We start from the raw sequence: 18,933 nt of genomic DNA on the forward strand, positions 1-18,933 counted from the left end.
CCCCTTATGTGAAGAAAAAAAATCAAAATCTTTTTAATAAAAATCCTTTTTTTTTTTCCCTGAGGTAGAAAAAAACCCCATCTCTGAGGTAAATACCCCTTTCCCAGAGGAAAACCTGTATGCAAAGAAAAAAAAGCAATTTTTATAAAAATCCCTTTTTTTTTCCTGAGGTAACTTTGCCCTCACAAGGTCCAGCGCTGGGTTTTAGAGCCTTGAGGGAAACACCCCTTATCCTGAGGGAAAAACCCCATCTTTTTCAGGAAAAACCCATCCCTGAGGCAATTTACCTTTTTCAGAGGAAAACCCTCCTTATATGAAGAAAAAAATCAAAACCTTTTTGATAAAAATCCCTTTTGTTTTCCTGAGGTAACTTTGCACTCACAAGGTCCAGCGCCGGGTTTTAGAGCCTTGAGGGAAACACCCCTCATCCTGAGGGAAAAAACCCCACCTTATTCAGAAAAAAAACCCCATCTCTGAGGTAAATACCCCTTTCCCAGAGGAAAACCTGTATGCAAAGAAAAAAAAGCAATTTTTATAAAAATCCCTTTTTTTTTCCTGAGGTAACTTTGCCCTCACGAAGTCTGGCGCCGGGTTTTAGAGCCTTGAGGGAAACACCCCTTTATCCAGAGGGGAAAAACCCATCTTTTTTCAGGAAAAACCCATCCCTGAGGCAATTTACCTTTTTCAGAGGAAAACCCTCCTTATATGAAGAAAAAAATCAAAACCTTTTTGATAAAAATCCCTTTTGTTTTCCTGAGGTAACTTTGCCCTCACAAGGTCCAGCGCCGGGTTTTAGAGCCTTGAGGGAAACACCCCTCATCCTGAGGGAAAAACCCCACCTTATTCAGAAAAAAACCCCATCTCTGAGGTAAATACCCCTTTCCCAGAGGAAAACCTGTATGCAAAGAAAAAAAAGCAATTTTTATAAAAATCCCTTTTTTTTTCCTGAGGTAACTTTGCCCTCACAAAGTCCGGCGCTGTGTTTTAGAGCCTTGAGGAAAACACCCCTTTATCCTGAGGGGAAAAACCCATCTTTTTTCAGGAAAAAAAAATCCCTGAGGCAATTTACCTTTTTCAGAGGAAAACCCTCCTTATATGAAGAAAAAAATCAAAACCTTTTTGATAAAAATCCCTTTTGTTTTCCTGAGGTAACTTTACCCTCACAAAGTCCAGCGCCGGGTTTTAGAGCCTTGAGGCAAATCCTGAAGGGAAAAACCCATCTTTTTCAGGAAAAACCCATCCCTGAGGCAATTTACCTTATATAGAGGAAAACCCTCCTTATGTGAAGAAAAAAAAAATCAAAACAATTTTTATAAAAATCCCTTTTTTTTTTTCTGAGGTAACTTTGCCCTCACAAAGTCTCTCGTCAGTGCCGGGTTCCAGATCTGCCCCGTTCACCCCGTGGTACCCGGTTCCAGATCCGCCCCGTTCACCCCGCGGTACCGGGTTCCAGATCTGCCCCGTTCACCCCGCGGTGCCGGGTTCCAGATCTGCCCCGTTCACCCCGCGGTGCCGGGTTCCAGATCTGCCCCGTTCACCCCGCAGTGCCGGGTTCCGGATCTGCCCCGTTCACCCTGCGGTACCCGGTTCCAGCCCCGTTCACCCCGCGGTACCAGGTTCCAGATCTGCCCCGTTCACCCCGCAGTGCCGGGTTCCAGATCTGCCCCGTTCACCCCGCGGTGCCGGGTTCCAGATCTGCCCCGTTCACCCTGCGGTACCCGGTTCCAGCCCCGTTCACCCCGCGGTGCCGGGTTCCGGATCTCCCCCGTTCACCCCGCGGTACCCGGTTCCAGCCCCGTTCACCCCGCGGTACCCGGTTCCAGCCCCGTTCACCCCGCGGTGCCCGGTTCCAGCCCCGTTCACCCCGCGGTGCCGGATTCCAGCCCCGTTCACCCCGCGGTGCCCGGTTCCAGCCCCGTTCACTCCGCGGTACCCGGTTCCAGCCCCGTTGCGCCGGTTCTAGACCCCGCCGGCCCAGCCCATCTCGTCCGCCAGCTCCTCCTCCGCGGGCGGCCGCAGCGGTTCCTCGTCGCTGTAGACGGCGGGCGCGGGCGGGGCGCGGCGCCGGGTCAGCAGGTCGGCGGCCGCGCTCTCCATCTCGTCCATCGTCATGTCGCACGCGTCCGCGATCTCGCGCTTGGCCACCGCCACGAACTTGGGGTCGCGGGCGAACAGCCCCAGCCCCTCCGAGATCAGCACCTGGGTTGTGAGGGGGGCAAGGGGGAGGCGCTGGCACCGGAGGCGTGCCTGTGTCCCCCGGTGTCCCTCTCCTTACTCAGGCTGCTGGCCGAGCCTTGGGGTGTCCCCAGTGTCCCCCCTATTTCCACCAGGCTGTCAGCTGCGTAAGGTCACCCCATGTATGTCCCCCCCTCACTATTTCCGCCAGGCTGTCGGCCGCATTAAAGTCACCCCATGTATGTCCCCCCTGTGTCCCCCCACTCACGGCCTCCACCAGGCTGCTGGCCAAGCCTTGGGGAGTCCCCAGTGTCCCCCCTCACTATTTCCACCAGGCTGTCGGCCGCATTAAGGTCACCCCATGTATGTGCTGCCCGTGTCCCCCCACTCAGTCTCCACCAGGCTTCTGGCCAAACCTTGGGGTGTCCCCAGTGTCCCCCCTCACTACTTCCACCAGGCTGTTGGCCGCGTAAGGTCACCCCATGTATGTCCCCCCCCATGTCCCCCCACTCACGGCCTCCACCAGGCTGTTGGCCGCACTAGGTCACCCCATGTATGTGCCCCCCGTGTCCCCCCACTCACGGCCTCCACCAGGCTGCTGGCCGAGCCTTGGGGTGTCCCCAGTGTCCCCCCTCACTATTTCCACCAGGCTGTCAGCTGCGTAAGGTCACCCCATGTATGTCCCCCCTGTGTCCCCCCACTCACGGCCTCCACCAGGCTGCTGGCCGAGCCTTGGGGTGTCCCCAGTGTCCCCCCTACTTCCACCAGGCTGTCGGCCACGTAAGGTCACCCCATGTCTCCCCACTCACGGCCTCCACCAGGCTGTCGGCCACGTAAGGTCACCCCATGTATGTCCCCCCCGTGTCCCCCCACTCACTGCCTCCACCAGGATGCTGGTCGAGCCTTGGGGTGTCCCCAGTGTCCCCCCTACTTCCACCAGGCTGTCGGCCACGTAAGGTCACCCCATGTATGTCCCCCCTGTGTCCCCCCACTCACGGCCTCCACCAGGCTGTCGGCCGAGCCTCGGGCCAGGGCGTCGTGGGGCCCGCAGGGCCGCAGGCGCAGCGGCGCCGGGGGGAACCAGCGGTTGAGCGGGGGCAAGCTGCCCCCCGCCGCCGGAGCCCCCTCCACCAGGATGAGCGGCGCGTACAGAACGTGCCCGCGGGCCGGCGCTGCCCAGGCCTGCGAGGAGCCTCCCAGGCGCCACGTCTCGGAGCTGCCGTAGCCCTGGGGGCGAGAGGGGGTCAGTGCGGGGGTGACACTGGCACAGTGTCCCCCCCACACACCTCGTCTGTCTGCCCCATCTCCAGCAGTACCTGCGGGCGGGCGGGGCCGGGCGGGCCCGAGGGGTTGTACGTGCCCGGGATGGGCTCGTCTTCGCAGCTACCCTGGCGTCGCAGGCACTGGATGGTGAAAGAGGGCTTCCGGCCTGGGGGCAGCGGGCAGGGTCAGCCCCCGGCCACGGACCCTCTGGAAAACCGGGCAGGGTCAGCCACCCTGCCCAGGGACCCTCTGGACTACCAGGCAGGGTCAGCCCCTGGCCATGGACCCTCTGGAAAACCAGGCAGGGTCAGCCCCTGGCCACGGATCCTCTGGAAAACCAGTCACGGTCGTCCACCCTGCCCAGGGACCCCTGGACTACCAGGCAGGGTCAGCCCCTGGCCACGGACCCTCCGGGAAACCGGGCAGGGTCAGCCACCCTGCCCAGGGACCCTCTGGACTACCGGGGGGCACGAGGCAGGGTCACTTTCCCCGGCCATGGACCCTCAGGGCACCGGGCAGAGTCACCCCCTCAGCCAGGGACTCTCCGGGATACTGGGGGGCACCGGGCAAGGTCCCTGGGCAGAGTCATCCCCTCAGCCAGGGACCCTCAGGGGCAGCGGGCAGGAGCCCTCTGGGCTAGTGCAGGGCACCAGGCAGAGTGGGCACCAGCTTTAGGAACCTTCTGGGGCACCTGGGGGCACGGGGAGGGGTCAGCCCCTGTCAGGGATCCTTCCCGGGCCACGGCGGGACACCACCCTCCCCATCGGGGCACCACGGAGCGTCATCTCCCGGGGCTACCGGGGAACCGTCCCGGGCTATGGCAGAGGGCCGAGCACGGCGGGTGTCAGTGGAGGTCCCGGGCCCTCCTTTGCCCCCCGGCCCCGCCGTACCCGCAGGGGTGGGGGGCAGCAGCCGGCGCCGTTTCAGTTGCTGCCCCTCGCGAGCGCCGCCGCCGAGCGCGAAGTGCCGGGGGGGCAGCGGCAGCGACCCCCCCCGGGGCAGCTCCGCCGCCCAGCGCGGGGGTCCCGGTGTCCTGAGGGGGGAAACAAGGCGGGTCAGGGGGTGACAGGTCCCTCCAGTGCCCCCTCCCCACTTACAGGCCGGGGGTCCCGGCAGCCTGGCACTGGGACAGTGTCCCCCCTCCCCAGCACCTCTCCAGATGGGGGTCTCCCCCAGAGGCTCGGGGGTCGCGGTACCTGTCCCCGACCCAGCGGCGCCGGGGCGGTGCCGGGATCTCCAGGTCCTCGTCGTGGCTGACGTCCCCCGGGTCCCCTCCCGGCTCCTCTGCATCCTCGGCGGGTGCTTCCTCGTCCTGGTCCCCCCCGTCGGAGCGCCTCCTGCACACAGGGCCGTGGGCACCCCCCGTCCTCCCCGGGACCCCCGCCCCGCGGAGGGGTGTCCCCAGCCCCCCGTACCTGCCGTGGGAGGGGGGCACGGGGTCCTCCCCTTCGGTGGGAGCGGGGCTGGGGACGGGGGGCGGCTCCGAGAGCAGCGGGGAGCCGGGAGCGGAGCCGTAGAGAGTCTCGGGGGCCTGTGGAGAGAGGCGGGTCAGTGGGCACAGCCGTGGCACAGGTGTGGGCATTCGGTGTGGATTTTGGATAGGTGAGGCTGGTGGGTGTGGCCATGGCACAGGTGTGGCCATTTGGTGTGGATTTTGGATAGGTGAGGCTGGTGGGTGTGGCCATGGCACAGGTGTGGCCATTTGGTGTGGATTTTGGGCAGGTGTGGCCGGTGGGTGTGGCCATTGGACAGGTAATTTGGTGTGGATTTTGGACAGGTGTGGCTGATGGGCGTGGCCATGGGACAGGTAATTTGGTGTGGATTTTGGACAGGTGTGGCTGGTGGGCGTGGCCATTGGACAGGTAATTTGGTGTGGATTTTGGACAGGTGTGGCTGGTGGGCGTGGCCATGGGACAGGTAATTTGGTGTGGATTTTGGACAGGTGTGGCTGGTGGGCGTGGCCATGGGACAGGTAATTTGGTGTGGATTTTGGGCAGGTGTGGCCGGTCGGCGTGGCCATGGGACAGGTCATTTGGTGTGGATTTTGGACAGGTGTGGCTGATGGGTGTGGCCATGGGACAGGTAATTTGGTGTGGATTTTGGACAGGTGTGGCTGGTGGGCGTGGCCATGGGACAGGTAATTTGGTGTGGATTTTGGACAGGTGTGGCCGGTGGGTGTGGCCATGGGACAGGTCATTTGGTGTGGATTTTGGACAGGTGTGGCTGATGGGCGTGGCCATGGGACAGGTCATTTGGTGTGGATTTTGGACAGGTGTGGCTGATGGGCGTGGCCATGGGACAGGTAATTTGGTGTGGATTTTGGACAGGTGTGGCCGGTGGGTGTGGCCATGGGACAGGTAATTTGGTGTGGATTTTGGACAGGTGTGGCTGGTGGGCGTGGCCATGGGACAGGTAATTTGGTGTGGATTTTGGACAGGTGTGGCTGTTGGGTGTGGCCATGGGACAGGTAATTTGGTGTGGATTTTGGACAGGTGTGGCCGGCGGGCGTGGCCAAGGGAAAGGTGTGCCCAGTGGGCGTGGCCAGGGTGGGACAGGTGAGGCCGGTGGGCGTGGCCAGGGTGGGACTGGTGTGCCCAGTGGGCGTGGCCAAGGGAAAGGTGTGCCCGGTGGGCGTGGCTCACAGCGTAGGTGAGCGGCTCCTCCGAAGGGGCGTCCCCGCCCTCGTCCCCCTCCAGGTCACTCAGTGCCCGGCGCATCTCGGGGCCCAGCGCCTGCAGCGTCTGCAGCCCAGCCTGGGGGCACACAGGAGGGTCGGGGGGGGTCACCTGGTGACACCTGGGACCCCCAGCCCCACCCCAGGGCGGGGGGGTCTCACCTGCAGCGCACACTCGTTGCTGGGGCCCGTGCTGGCACCCAGCATCCCCCGCTCCTTCCGCCGCCGGAACTTGCGGAAATAGTCCTGGATCAGGAAGGTGGCGTAGAACTTCCCGACGGTGACCTCCTCCTCTGGGGGACACGGAGGGTCAGGGGACAGCCGGGGGGTCCGAGGGGACAGGGGAGGGGACACGGCCCTCACACACCCTCGGGCGGGGGGATGACCTCGTCCAGCAGCTTCGGCTTCGTCCTCTTCCAGATCTTCTTCACCACAGCCCGGAGCTCCTTGTTGGCCACATCCAGGTTCCCTGCAGGGAGGAGGGGACGCACAGCCATGACTGTCACCCCCCGCTGTCCCCTGCCCCCTCCAGACCCTCCCAGCTCCCCACCTTCCGTCTTGATCTTGAGGGAGGTGCGCACCAGGGCGAAGAGCGTCGCGTTGAAGGTGACGGTCCCGTCTGAGTTGAGGGGCATGTTCATGGCCACCAGGCGCTGGGCAGGGGGCACGAGGGGGTGAATCTGGGGGGGCTCCCCCCAGGAGCACCCCAAAATCCCCCCCAGGGACCCCCGCAGACCTTGCAGGCCACGCGGTGTGGGCAGAGCTTCCCAAAGCCCAGCGGGGGCTGGATCCGGCGCAGCAGCGTCACCACGTCCAGGTGCTTGATGCGGCCCCTGGGGAGGGGACACAGGAGGTCACGGGTGGCCTGGCCACCTGTCACCCCCCCAGCTGGGGACAAGGGGACAGTCACACACTTGGCCGCGGGGTCATACTCGGACCACACGCGCTTGAACTCGTCCAGGTGGTGCGGGCCCAGGATGGACCAGTCGCGTGTCAGGTAATCAAAGTTGTCCATGATCACAGCCACGAACAGGTTGATGATCTGGGGTGGGGGGGGTCAAGGTGGGGCTCAGGATGCCCACAGGGGTCCTGAGGAGCGTGGGGCAGTGGTGTGGGGTGAGGGGCAGGTGCCGTGTCTCACCAGGAAGGCGCAGAGCATGAAGAAGCTGATGAAGTAGGCGATGGCGAAGTTGCTGCCGCAGGTGAACTCTTCCCCCGGACCCGCATCCGACTCGGGGTCGCAGCGCTTGCCCGGCAGGCTGGCCAGCATGATCTCCTGCCACGCCTCCCCTGTGGCACACCTGCAGCCCACAGGACACACCTGTACCCCACAGGACACACCTGCACCCTCCCACAGGACTCAGGTACCCCTCTGACACACCTGCACCCCTGGGGCACACACCTATACCCCTGGGGCACACGTGTACTCCTGGGGCACACCTGCACCCCACAGGACACACCTGCACCTCTGGGGCAGATCTGTATCCCCCTTCATGATTCACTGAGAGGAAGCTCCGAAGTTCCATAAGAAGCCCAGAGCCCCTCCAGAACACCCCAGAGCCCCTCAGAGCCCCCCCCAGAACCCCCCAGAGCCCCCCCCCAGAACCTCCCGGAACCCCCCAGAGCCCCTCCAGAACCCCCCAGAGCCCCTCCAGAACTCCCCAGAGCCCCTCAGAGCCCCCCCCAGAACCCCCTGGAAACCCTCAGAGCTCCCCCAGAACCCCTCAGAGCCCCTCCAGAACCCCTCAGAGCCCCCCCAGAACCCCTCAGAGCTCCCCCAGAACCCCTCAGAGCCCCCCCAGAACCCCTCAGAGCCCCCCCGGAACCCCTCAGAGCCCACCCAGAACCCCCCAGAGCCTACCCAGAACCCCTCAGAGCCCCCCCGGAACCCCCCAGAACCCCTCAGAGCCCTCCAGAACCCCCCAGAGCCTACCCAGAGCCCCTCAGAGCCCCCCCAGAACCCCCTGGGCCCCGTCCCCACCTGAAGAGCAGCAGCACGGCCTGCGGGAAGGTCTGGAAGTTGTTGTTGCGGTTGATCTGGGTGCCGTCCTGCAGTGCCACCTTCCCGAAGGTCTGGGGGGGACAGAGGGGGCCTGGGTGTCCGGGGGGCTTCCAGGAGACCACCCCCCACATCCCTCACCTGCCCCCGGGGCCCCTCACCTGCATCCCGATGACGGCGTAGATGAAGAAGATCATGGCGATGAGCAGAGCGACGTAGGGCAGGGCCTGGGGACGGAGAAGGGGGTGCTGAGGGGTGCCCCCTCCATGTCCCCTTTCTCCTGTGTCCCCCACCACGTCCCCACCATCCCACCTGGAAGGACTTGACGAAGGTCCAGAGCAGGGTGCGGATGCCCTCGCCCTTGGAGAGCAGCTTCACCAACCGCATCACGCGGAAGAGGCGGAAGAAGGTGATGGAGATGCGGGAGCTGTCCTCCGAGCTCTGTGGGGAGCGGGGGTCAGGAGCACCCCAAAACCCCTGTGCGGCCCCCCCAGAAATCCCCCAGCTGGGGACACCTCCCCGTACCTCACCAACGTGTCCCCCGTTCTGGGACAGGCAGGTGGGACGACGGAGATGGATGGAGATGATGGAGATGGTGGAGATGGTGGAGATGGAAATGATGGAGATGATGGAGATGGAGATGATGGAGATGGAGATGGTGGAGATGGAAATGATGGAGATGATGGAGATGGAAATGATGGAGATGATGGAGATGGAGATGATGGAGATGATGGAGATGATGGAAATGATGGAGATGGAAATGACGGAAACAGACAGATGGACATGAGGACATGGACAGAGGGAAACCCAGACACCCACAACTGCCCCAAAACTCCAACCTCCCTTGAGCCAGGGGACAAGGAGGGCGACTCACGTTGACCTCGGTGACGGCGATGTCCACCACGCTGCCCACCACGATGAGGGCATCGAAGGTGTTCCAGGCATCGCAGAAGTAATGCTGGGATGGGGGGGAGGTGGTGAGGACCCCCCGTCCTGTGACACCCCCCTTGTGTCACCCCTGCTGTGACAGCCCCTCCCTTGTGTGACCCCCCGCCCGTGACCGGCGTACCCGGGGTTTGAAGGCGATGATCTTGAGCACCATCTCCACGGTGAAGAGCCCCGTGAACACCATGTTGAGCAGGTCCATCACATAGTTGAAGGGCTTGGACTGCTCGTAGTGCTGGGGGGGGACACGGGGTCTGGCACTGTCCCCTCTGTGACCCTCTGTCCCCCCAGGTGTCCTCCCCACCTGCACGGCCAGGGCGATGGTGTTGAGCAGGATGAGGACGAACATGATGTACTCGAAGGCGGTGGAGTTGACCATGGCCCACACGCGGTACTGGGTGCGGTTCTTGGGGATGTAACGGCGCAGCGGCTGCGCCTTCAGCGCGTACTCCACGCACTGCCGCTGCGGGGACAGGGGACAGGTGGGGACAGGTGGGGACAGTGTGGGGACAGCGTGGGGACAGTGTGGGGACAGTGTGGAGACAGGTGGGGACAGCGTGGGGACAGCGTGGGGACAGTGTGGGGACAGCGTGGGGACAGTGTGGGGACAGCGTGGAGACAGGTGGGGACAGCGTGGGGACAGCGTGGGGACAGTGTGGAGACACGGCCACCCCACTGCCACCCCACACACTGCCGCTGCGGGGACAGGTGGGGACAGCGTGGGGACAGTGTGGGGACAGTGTGGGGACAGTGTGGGGACAGTGTGGGGACAGGTGGGGACAGCGTGGGGACAGTGTGGGGACAGTGTGGGGACAGGTGGGGACAGCGTGGGGACAGTGTGGGGACAGCGTGGGGACAGCGTGGGGACAGCGTGGGGACAGTGTGGGGACAGTGTGGGGACAGGTGGGGACAGTGTGGGGACACAGCCACCCCACTGCCACACCACACACTGCCGCTGCGGGGACACAGGGACAGCACAGGGACACTGCAGGGACATGGCCACCCTGCTTCCTCTCCAAACACTGGCTGCAGGGACACCCTGAGGGCACGGGGACACCATGGGGACACCGCCACCCCACTGCCCCATGCGCACAGCTGCTGTGGGAACACGGGGATGGCACGAGGACATGGGGACAGCCCAGAGCCAAGGGGACACCTCAGGGCCAAGGGGACACCTCAGGGCCAAGGGGACACCTCAGGGCCATGGGGACAGCCCAGAGCCACGGGGACAGCCCAGAGCCAAAGGGACACCTCAGGGCCAAGGGGACAGCCCAGAGCCAAGGGGACAGCCCAGAGCCATGGGGACACCTCGGGGCCATGGGGACAGCTCAGGGCCATGGGGACACCTCAGGGCAATGGGGACACCTCGGGGCCATGGGGACACCTCAGGGCCACGGCCAGCGCGTCCCCACACCTGGTTCTTGTCGAGCTCGCAGTTGCGGTACTCGCTCTCGCCCTGCGCGCGGAAGGTGATGATGACGAAGCCCACGAAGATGTTCATCATGAAGAAGGCGATGACGATGATGTAGACGATGAAGAAGATGGAGATCTCCACGCGGTAGTTGTAGATGGGCCCCTGGTTCTCGGCGTTGGCGTCGATGGCCTTGTACAGCAGCCTGGGGTGGGGACACGGTGCTGGGGGGGTGTCCCCGCCGGAGGGGTGGCAGTGTCCCCGTGCCCACCCCCGGGGACTCACGCGGGCCACCCCTCGAAGGTGGACACGGTGAACAGAGCCATCATCCCCGCCAGGACATTGTCGAAGTTGAAGTCGCTGTTGAGCCAGAGGCGCTCCCGGACCGATGGGTGGGACACGTCCCCATCCTTGTACACCAGGAATGTCCCCCTGGGATGGGACACAGGGACAGCGAGGGTGACACACCCCAATGGACACTGCCACCCCGTCCTTGTACACCAGGAATGTCCCCCTGGGATGGGACACAGGGACAGCGAGGGTGACACCCCAATGGACACTGCCACCCCATCCTTGTACACCGGGAATGTCCCCCTGGGATGGGACACAGGGACAGCGAGGGTGACACACCCCTGGACACTGCCACCCCATCCTTGTACACCAGGAATGTCCCCCTGGGATGGGACACAGGGACAGCAAGAGACACCCAGGAAGAGCAACACCGGTGCCCATGGGGACACGGGGACAGCAATGTCCCAACGGGACACTGTCACCAGCAGGGGGTGGGACACCCTGGGGACACCGGTGGGGTGGGTGAGGGTCAGGATTTGAGGCACAGGGCTGAGTTTGGGGTGTGGGGTCGTTTTTGGGGGTGACGCTCACTTGCACTCTCCCGGCGTGTGCTTGGCCTCGTCAGTGCAGCTGTAGAACTTGCCCTGGGGGGATCGGGGGGTCAGGGGGTCCCTCAGACCCCTCAGGGGGTGGGGACCCCTCGAAGGGGGGTGGGGACCCCTCAAAGGGGGGTGGGGACCCCTCGGGGGGGTGGGGACCCGCGGGGTCACCTTGAAGAGCTGCACCCCGATGCAGGCGAACATGAACTGCAGCAGCGTGGTGACAATCATGATGTTCCCGATGGTGCGGATGGCCACGAACACGCACTGCACCACGTGCTGGGGACAGGGACAGCGGTGTCACCGGGACAGGGTGACAGGGACAGCGGTGTCACCGGGGCAGGGGGACAGTGACAGCGGTGTCACCGGGACAGGGACAGTGGTGTCACCAAGACAGAGACAGTGGTGTCACCAGGACAGGGACAGTGGTGTCACCAAGACAGAGACAGTGGTGTCACCGGGACAGGGACAGTGGTGTCACCAGGACAGGGACAGAGGTGTCACCGGGGCAGGGACAGCGGTGTCACCAGGACAGGGACAGGGACAGCAGTGTCACCAGGACAGGGGGACAGGGACAGGGACAGTGGTGTCACCAGGACAGGGACAGGGACAGCGGTGTCACCAGGACAGGGACAGGGACAGAGGTGTCACCAGGACAGGGACAGGGACAGCAGTGTCACCAGGACAGGGACAGGGACAGCGGTGTCACCAGGACAGGGGGACAGGGACAGCGGTGTCACCAGGACAGGGACAGGGACAGAGGTGTCACCAGGACAGAGACAGCGGTGTCACCAGGACAGGGACAGAGGTGTCACCGGGGCAGGGACAGGGACAGCGGTGTCACCAGGACAGGGACAGGGACAGCGGTGTCACTGGGGCATGGGGACACCAGAGATGCTGGGGACACCAGACCACGGGGACAAGTGAGTCCCTGAGGCCCCTGTGTGCTGGGGACACCTGTGACACCGCTGCCTTGGGACACCGGGGCCACAGGGACAACGGGGACCCTGTGCCACCAGCAGCATGGCATGCTGGGGCCCCCCAGTGTTCCCAGTCCCACCAGTACAGAGTCCCAGACTCCAGCCTGCCATGGCTACTGCTGGGAGGATGCCAGTCCCAGTGCTCCCAGTGCTCCCAGTCCATCCCAGTGCTCCCAGCACTCCCAGTTGCCCACCTTGAGGCCCTTGGCCCGGTTGATGGCTCGCAGAGGCCGCAGGACACGCAGGACCCGCAGGATCTTCACCACCGAGATGGCGCTGGAGCTGCCAAGGGACACACCAGTGCTCCCAGTAATGCTCCCAGTGCTCCCAGTAACACCTCCTGTGCTCCCAGTAACGCCCTCAGTGCCTCCAGCAGCGCTTCACTGTTTCCAGAGTCCCCAGCAATGGCCCCAGTGCCCCCAGTGAGGTTCCTCGTACCCTCCCAGTGCCCCCAGTGAGGTTCCTCGTACCCTCCCAGTGCCCCCAGTGAGGCTCCTTGTACCCCCCAGTGCCCCCAGTGAGGTTCCTCATACCCTCCCAGTGCCCCCAGTGAGGTTCCTCATACCCTCCCAGTGACCCCAGTGAGGTTCCTCATACCCTCCCCAGTGCCCCCAGTGAGGTTCCTCATACCCTCCCAGTGCCCCCAGTGAGGTTCCTCGTACCCTCCCAGTGCCCCCAGTGAGGTTCCTCGTACCCTCCCAGTGCCCCCAGTGAGGTTCCTTGTGCCCCCCAGTGCCCCCAGTGAGGCTCCTTGTACCCCCCAGTGCCCCCAGTGAGGTTCCTTGTGCCCCCCAGTGCCCCCAGTGAGGTTCCTTGTGCCCCCCAGTGCCCCCAGTGTTGAGCCTGGCCCCTCCCAGTGCCCCCAGTGTCCCCCAGCAGCGCTCCCAGTGCTCCCAGTTGCCCCCAGCTCACTGCATGCCGAAGGAGATGAGGGAGACGCCGACCACCAGCACGTCCAGGAGGTTGAACCAGTTGCGGAGGAAGGAGCCTTTGTGCAGGAACCCGCCGAACACCGTCATCTGTGGGGAACGTGAGCCCTGACCTGGGGACCCCTGTCCCTGGGGGCACCCCAACCCCAGGAACCCCCTCCCAGAACCCCGGGAACCCCCAAAAACCCCAGGAACCCCCTCACCCAAACACTGAGAACCTCCCACCCCCAAAACCCTGGGAACCCCCTCCCAGAACCCTGGGAACCCTCCAAAAACTCCAGGAACCCCCCCACCCAAACACTGGGAACCTCCCACCCCACCCCCAAAACCCTGGGAATTCCACAAAAACCCCAGGAACCCCCACCCAAACCACGGAAACGTCCCACCCCAAACCCCGGGAACCCTCCAAACCCCAGGAAACCCCCACCCAAACCACAGGAACCCTCCAAACCCCAGGAAACCCCCACCCAAACCACAGGAACCTCCCACCCCCAAAACCCTGGGAACCCCCTCCAAAACCCTGGGAACACCCAAACCCCAGGGACCCCTCACCCAAAACATGGGAACCCCCCACCCCAAACCCCAGGAACCCCTCACCCAAACCCTGGGAACCCTCCACCCCAAACCCCAGGAACCCCCTCCCAAAATCCTGGGAACCCTCCAAAAACCCCAGGAACCCATCACCCAAACCCCAGGAACCCCCTACCCCAAAACCCTGGGAACACCCAAAATCCATGGGAGCCCCCTCCCAAAACCCTGGGGAACACCCCCAAACCCTGCGGAACTCCCCTGAACCCCAGGAACCCACTCCCAAAACCCTGGGAGAACTCCTTCCCAAAACCCTGGGAACCCCCAAAAACTCCATGAAGGCCCTGAAACACTGGGAAACCCCTTCCCAAACCCTGGGAACCCCCAAAACCATGGGAACCCCCACCTGAAGCCCCGGAGACCCCCCCTGTGTACCTTGAGCAGGATCTCCACGGTGAAGATGGAGGTGAAGGCGTAGTCGAAGTATCCCAGGATCTGGGGTGGGGTGGGGAGGGGGAACGGGGTGACCCCGACCCCTCCCAAACCCCCCAACACCCCCAACCCCCTGGACCCCCCCAAACACGCCCAAATTCCCCCTCAACCCCTCCTTGCCCTTCCCAGCCCCCCCCATTTCCGACCCCAAATCCGGATCCCGTATGGGGTGAATTCCCCCACAGCCCTCCAGGGCCCCCAGTCCCTCCCAGTTTGCCCAGTGCTCCCAGTAGCCCACGTGGTTGCGGGGCGAGTGGGCGCGCACGGGGTCCTCTGCGGCCAGGGAGATGCTGCTGAGGATGATGAAGACGAGGATGAGGTTGGTGAAGATGTGGTGGTTGATCAGGGCGTGGCACTTCACCCGCAGCCTGCGCCATGCACACGTCAGCTCCCAGTGCTCCCAGACCATCCCAGTGCCCCCAGTCCATCCCAGTGCTCCCAGTCCCCCCAGTGCTCCCAGTCCACCCCAGTGCCCCCAGTCCATCCCAGTGCTCCCAGTCCATCCCAGTGCTCTGTCCCCTCCAGTGTTCCCAGTCCCCCCCAGTGTTCCCAGTCCCTCCCAGTGCTCCCAGTGCCCCCAGTGCTCCCAGTCCATCCCAGTGATCCCAGTCCATCCCAATGCTCCCAGTGCCCCCAGTGCTCCCAGTCCATCCCAGTGCCCCCCAGCTTGTGTCTCCAATCCCAGTGCCCCCAGTGCCACAACTGCTCCCAGTGCTCCCAGTGCTCCCAGTGCCCCCACTGCTCCCAGTGCTCCCAGTCCCCCCAGTGCTCCCAGTGCCCCCCAGTTTGTGTCTCCAATCCCAGTGCCCCCAGTGCCCCCAGTGCTCCCAGTCCCCCCAGTGCTCCCAGTGCCCCCACTGCTCCCAGTGCTCCCAGTACCCCCCCAGTGCTCCCAGTGCCCCCAGTGCTCCCAGTGCTCCCAGTCCCTCCCAGTGCTCCCAGTGCCCCCCAGTTTGTGTCTCCAATCCCAGTGCCCCCCCAGTGCCCCCCCAGTGCTCCCAGTGCTCCCAGTCCCTCCCAGTGCTCCCAGTGCCACTCACGGGTTGGTGCTGCTCAGCACGAAGAAGGCGCTGCCCTCGGGGATCGGGGTCACCTTGGGCTTGGGGGCCTCCTCCAGGGACTCCAGCCGGGCCCTCCCCAGGCTGTCACGCTCCCCCCCGGCCTCCTCGTCACCTGCAAGGGACCCCGTGTCGGTCACTGTCACATCCCCCCCCAGGGACCCCGTGTCGGTCACTGTCACATCCCAGGGACCCCGTGTCGGCCACTGTCACATCCCAGGGACCCCGTGTCGGTCACTGTCACATCCACCCCCAGGGACCCCCGTGTCAGTCACTGTCACATCCCAGGGACCCCGTGTCGGTCACTGTCACATCCACCCCCAGGGACCCCGTGTCGGTCACTGTCACATCCCAGGGACCCCGTGTCAGTCACTGTCACATCCCCCCCCAGGGACCCCCGTGTCAGTCACTGTCACATCCCAGGGACCCCGTGTCAGTCACTGTCACATCCCAGGGACCCCGTGTCGGTCACTGTCACATCCCCTTCCCCAGGGACCCCGTGTCGGTCACTGTCACATCCCAGGGACCCCCGTGTCGGTCACTGTCACATCCCCTTCCCCAGGGACCCCCGTGTCAGTCACTGTCACATCCCCCCCCCAGGGACCCCGTGTCGGTCACTGTCACATCCCAGGGACCCCGTGTCGGTCACTGTCACATCTCCCCCCCAGGGACCCCCGTGTCAGTCACTGTCACATCCCAGGGACCCCGTGTCAGTCACTGTCACATCCCAGGGACCCCGTGTCGGCCACTGTCACATCCCCTTCCCCAGGGACCCCGTGTCGGTCACTGTTACATCCCCTCCCCCAGGGACCCCCACCCCAGACACCGTCACCCCTTCAGGGACCCCCACCCCAGCCACTGCCACCTGCCTAGGGACCCCCACCCCAGGCACTGTCAACTGCCCAGGGACCCCCACTCCAGCCAGTGTCACCCCTCTGCAGGGACCCCCACCCCAGCCACTGCCACCTGCCCAGGGACCCTCACCCCAGGCACTGTCACCCCTTCAGGCACCCCCACCCCAGCCACTGCCACCTGCCCATCCCAGGTACTGTCACCCCTTCAGGGACCCCCACCCCACTCCAGGCACTGTCACCCCTTCAGGGACCCCCACCCCAGCCACTGCCACCCCGCAGTGTCCCTGACGCCCGGGCAGGTGACACTCACCTTCCTCCACCTCTTCCTCCTCCTCCTCCTCTTCCTCCTGCGGCTGATCCCCCTCAACCTGGAGAGGGGGAGCGGTGAGGGCCGTGCAGACTTTGGGGGGAGCGAGGGACCCCCCCAGAACCCCCCGGGACCCCCCAGTCACGGTCACCCCCCGAGACCCCCTCACCTTCACAGCCACGTCCTGGCTCTCCGTCCCCGCTTCCGCCTCCCCGGCCTTGTCCCTGGGGTGGGAGAAAAGGGGGGCTCACACAGGGGGTCCCGGGGGCTGGGCACCCCCCTGGGAGCCCAGGGGATGGGTGGCCCCCCCAAGTCACCCCCAAAAAGAGCCCCGGGGGTCCGGGCTCACTTTTTGTCCCCCCCTGAGTTGATGTTGTCACCGTCCGCCAGGTTGTCCACGGCGATGGCCAGGAAGACGTTGAGGAGGATGTCTGAGGGGAGCAGAGGGCTCACCAGTGCTCCCAGTGTCCTCCCAGTGCTCCCAGTGTCCTCCCAGTGTCCTCCCAGTGTCCTCCCAGTGCTCCCAGTGTCCTCCCAGTGCCTCCCAGTCCCTCTGCTGCTCCCAGTGCCCCCAGTCCCTCCCAGTGTGCTCCCAGTGCTCCCAGTCCCTCCCAGTGCTCCCAGTCCCCTCCCAGTGCTCCCAGTCCCCTCCCAGTGCCTCCCAGTATCCCCCAATGTCCTCCCAGTCCCTCCCAGTGCACCCAGTCCCTCGCAGTGCACCCAGTCCCTCCCAGTGCTCCCAGTGCCCCCAGTGCTCCCAGTCTCTCCCAGTGCTCCCAGTACCCCCAGTCCCTCCCAGTGCCCCCAGTCCCTCCCAGTGCGCCCAGTGCCACCAGTGCTCCCAATCCCTCTGGTGCTCCCAGTGCTCCCAGTCCCTCCCAGTGCTCCCAGTCCCTCCCAGCACCCCCAATCCCTCCCAGTGCCCCCAGTCCCTCCCAGTGCCCCCAGTCCCTTCCAGTGCTCCCAGTCCCTCTGGTGCTCCCAGTGCTCCCAGTCCCTCCCAGTCCCTCCCAATCCCTCCCAGTCCCTCCCAGTCCCTCCCAGTACCCCGCTGCCCACGCACAGTTCCCGCAGATGAAGAGGATGACGAAGTAGACACAGACGAGCATCCCGGGGAACACGGGGCCGCCGTAGGCCATGATCCCGTCATACATCACCGCGTTCCAATCCTCCCCCGTCAGGATCTGGGCGAATCGGGGGTCCCCCAACACCAGGGGCACCCCAAAACCTCAGTGCCACCCCCAACCAGTGCTCCCAGTATCCCAGTTCCGAGTGCACGGCATCACCCCGCAGTGGCTGTAGGGTGGGGATGGGATGGGTTGAGGGGGGTTCATGGCTTTTGGGGTCTCCCCACAGCTTATGGGGACCCACGAGATTCAAGGTCCCTCACAGGTGTTGGGATCTCTCACAGCTTTTAGGGTGTCCCATGGGTTTGGATGTCTCCCACCGATTCTGGGGTTCCCCATAGTTTTGGGGTCTCCTCATGGCTTTAGGGTCCCCTGTGCATTTTGGGGTCCCCCTGAGGGATTTCAGGTTCCCCACAGTTTTGGGGTCACCTCATGGCTTTAGGGTCCCCTGTGCAGTTTGGGGTCTCCCCACAACTCTCAGAGCCTCCTCTGGAGTTTCAGGGTTGCCCTGCAGGCTTTGGGGTCCCCCCGAGGCTCCCCCCAGGTTTTGGGGTACCTGGAAGACGGTGAGCAGGGCCTGCGGGAAGGTGTCGAAGGTGCTGCGCTTGGTCTGGGTCTCGTCGAAGCTGAAGCGGCCCCCGAAGAGCTGCATGCCCAGGAGCGCGAAGATGATGATGAAGAGGAAGAGCAGCAGCAGCAGGGAGGCGATGGATTTCATGGAGTTCAGCAGGGAGCCCACCAGGTTGCTCAGCGACGCCCAGTGCCTGCGGGACACCGGGGTTAGTGGGAGCACTGGGAGGATGATGGATGGATGGATGATGGATGGATGGATGGATGGATGGATGATGGATGGATGGATGGATGATGGATGGATGGATGGATGGATGATGGATGGATGATGGATGGATGATGGATGGATGGATGATGGATGATGGATGGATGGATGGATGGATGGATGATGGATGGATGATGGATGGATGGATGGATGATGGATGGATGGATGATGGATGGATGATGGATGGATGATGGATGGATGGATGGATGATGGATGGATGGATGATGGATGGATGATGGATGGATGATGGATGGATGGATGGATGATGGATGGATGGATGATGGATGGATGATGGATGGATGATGGATGGATGGATGGATGGATGGATGGATGGATGATGGATGATGGATGGATGGATGGATGATGGATGGATGGATGGATGGATGGATGATGGATGGATGATGGATGATGGATGGATGGATGGATGGATGATGGATGGATGGATGATGGATGGATGGATGGATGA

General features: G+C 63.7%; 1 protein-coding gene across 1 annotated transcript in view; it reads right to left on the reverse strand.

Moving 5' to 3' along the window:
* Nucleotides 1-1,959: 1,959 nt before the first annotated feature.
* The window catches only part of CACNA1F (calcium voltage-gated channel subunit alpha1 F), a 31,945-nt gene continuing 14,971 nt past the window's right edge, over nt 1,960-18,933 (reverse strand). The window contains 32 exon segments of the mRNA XM_077789670.1: nt 1,960-2,199; nt 3,172-3,402; nt 3,492-3,604; nt 4,329-4,471; nt 4,635-4,775; nt 4,854-4,969; nt 6,081-6,191; nt 6,275-6,405; nt 6,480-6,581; nt 6,663-6,765; nt 6,849-6,945; nt 7,027-7,154; nt 7,254-7,413; nt 8,094-8,185; nt 8,273-8,338; nt 8,424-8,552; nt 8,986-9,291; nt 9,361-9,519; nt 10,471-10,672; nt 10,753-10,899; nt 11,350-11,402; nt 11,529-11,636; nt 12,532-12,619; nt 13,250-13,356; nt 14,230-14,289; nt 14,525-14,654; nt 15,327-15,459; nt 16,509-16,566; nt 16,675-16,729; nt 16,855-16,936; nt 17,569-17,689; nt 18,189-18,396. Coding sequence (XP_077645796.1) covers nt 1,960-2,199; nt 3,172-3,402; nt 3,492-3,604; nt 4,329-4,471; nt 4,635-4,775; nt 4,854-4,969; nt 6,081-6,191; nt 6,275-6,405; nt 6,480-6,581; nt 6,663-6,765; nt 6,849-6,945; nt 7,027-7,154; nt 7,254-7,413; nt 8,094-8,185; nt 8,273-8,338; nt 8,424-8,552; nt 8,986-9,291; nt 9,361-9,519; nt 10,471-10,672; nt 10,753-10,899; nt 11,350-11,402; nt 11,529-11,636; nt 12,532-12,619; nt 13,250-13,356; nt 14,230-14,289; nt 14,525-14,654; nt 15,327-15,459; nt 16,509-16,566; nt 16,675-16,729; nt 16,855-16,936; nt 17,569-17,689; nt 18,189-18,396 — 4,120 coding nt within the window.

Source organism: Lonchura striata, chromosome 36, assembly GCF_046129695.1.
Source record: "Lonchura striata isolate bLonStr1 chromosome 36, bLonStr1.mat, whole genome shotgun sequence".
NCBI lineage: Eukaryota > Metazoa > Chordata > Aves > Passeriformes > Estrildidae > Lonchura > Lonchura striata.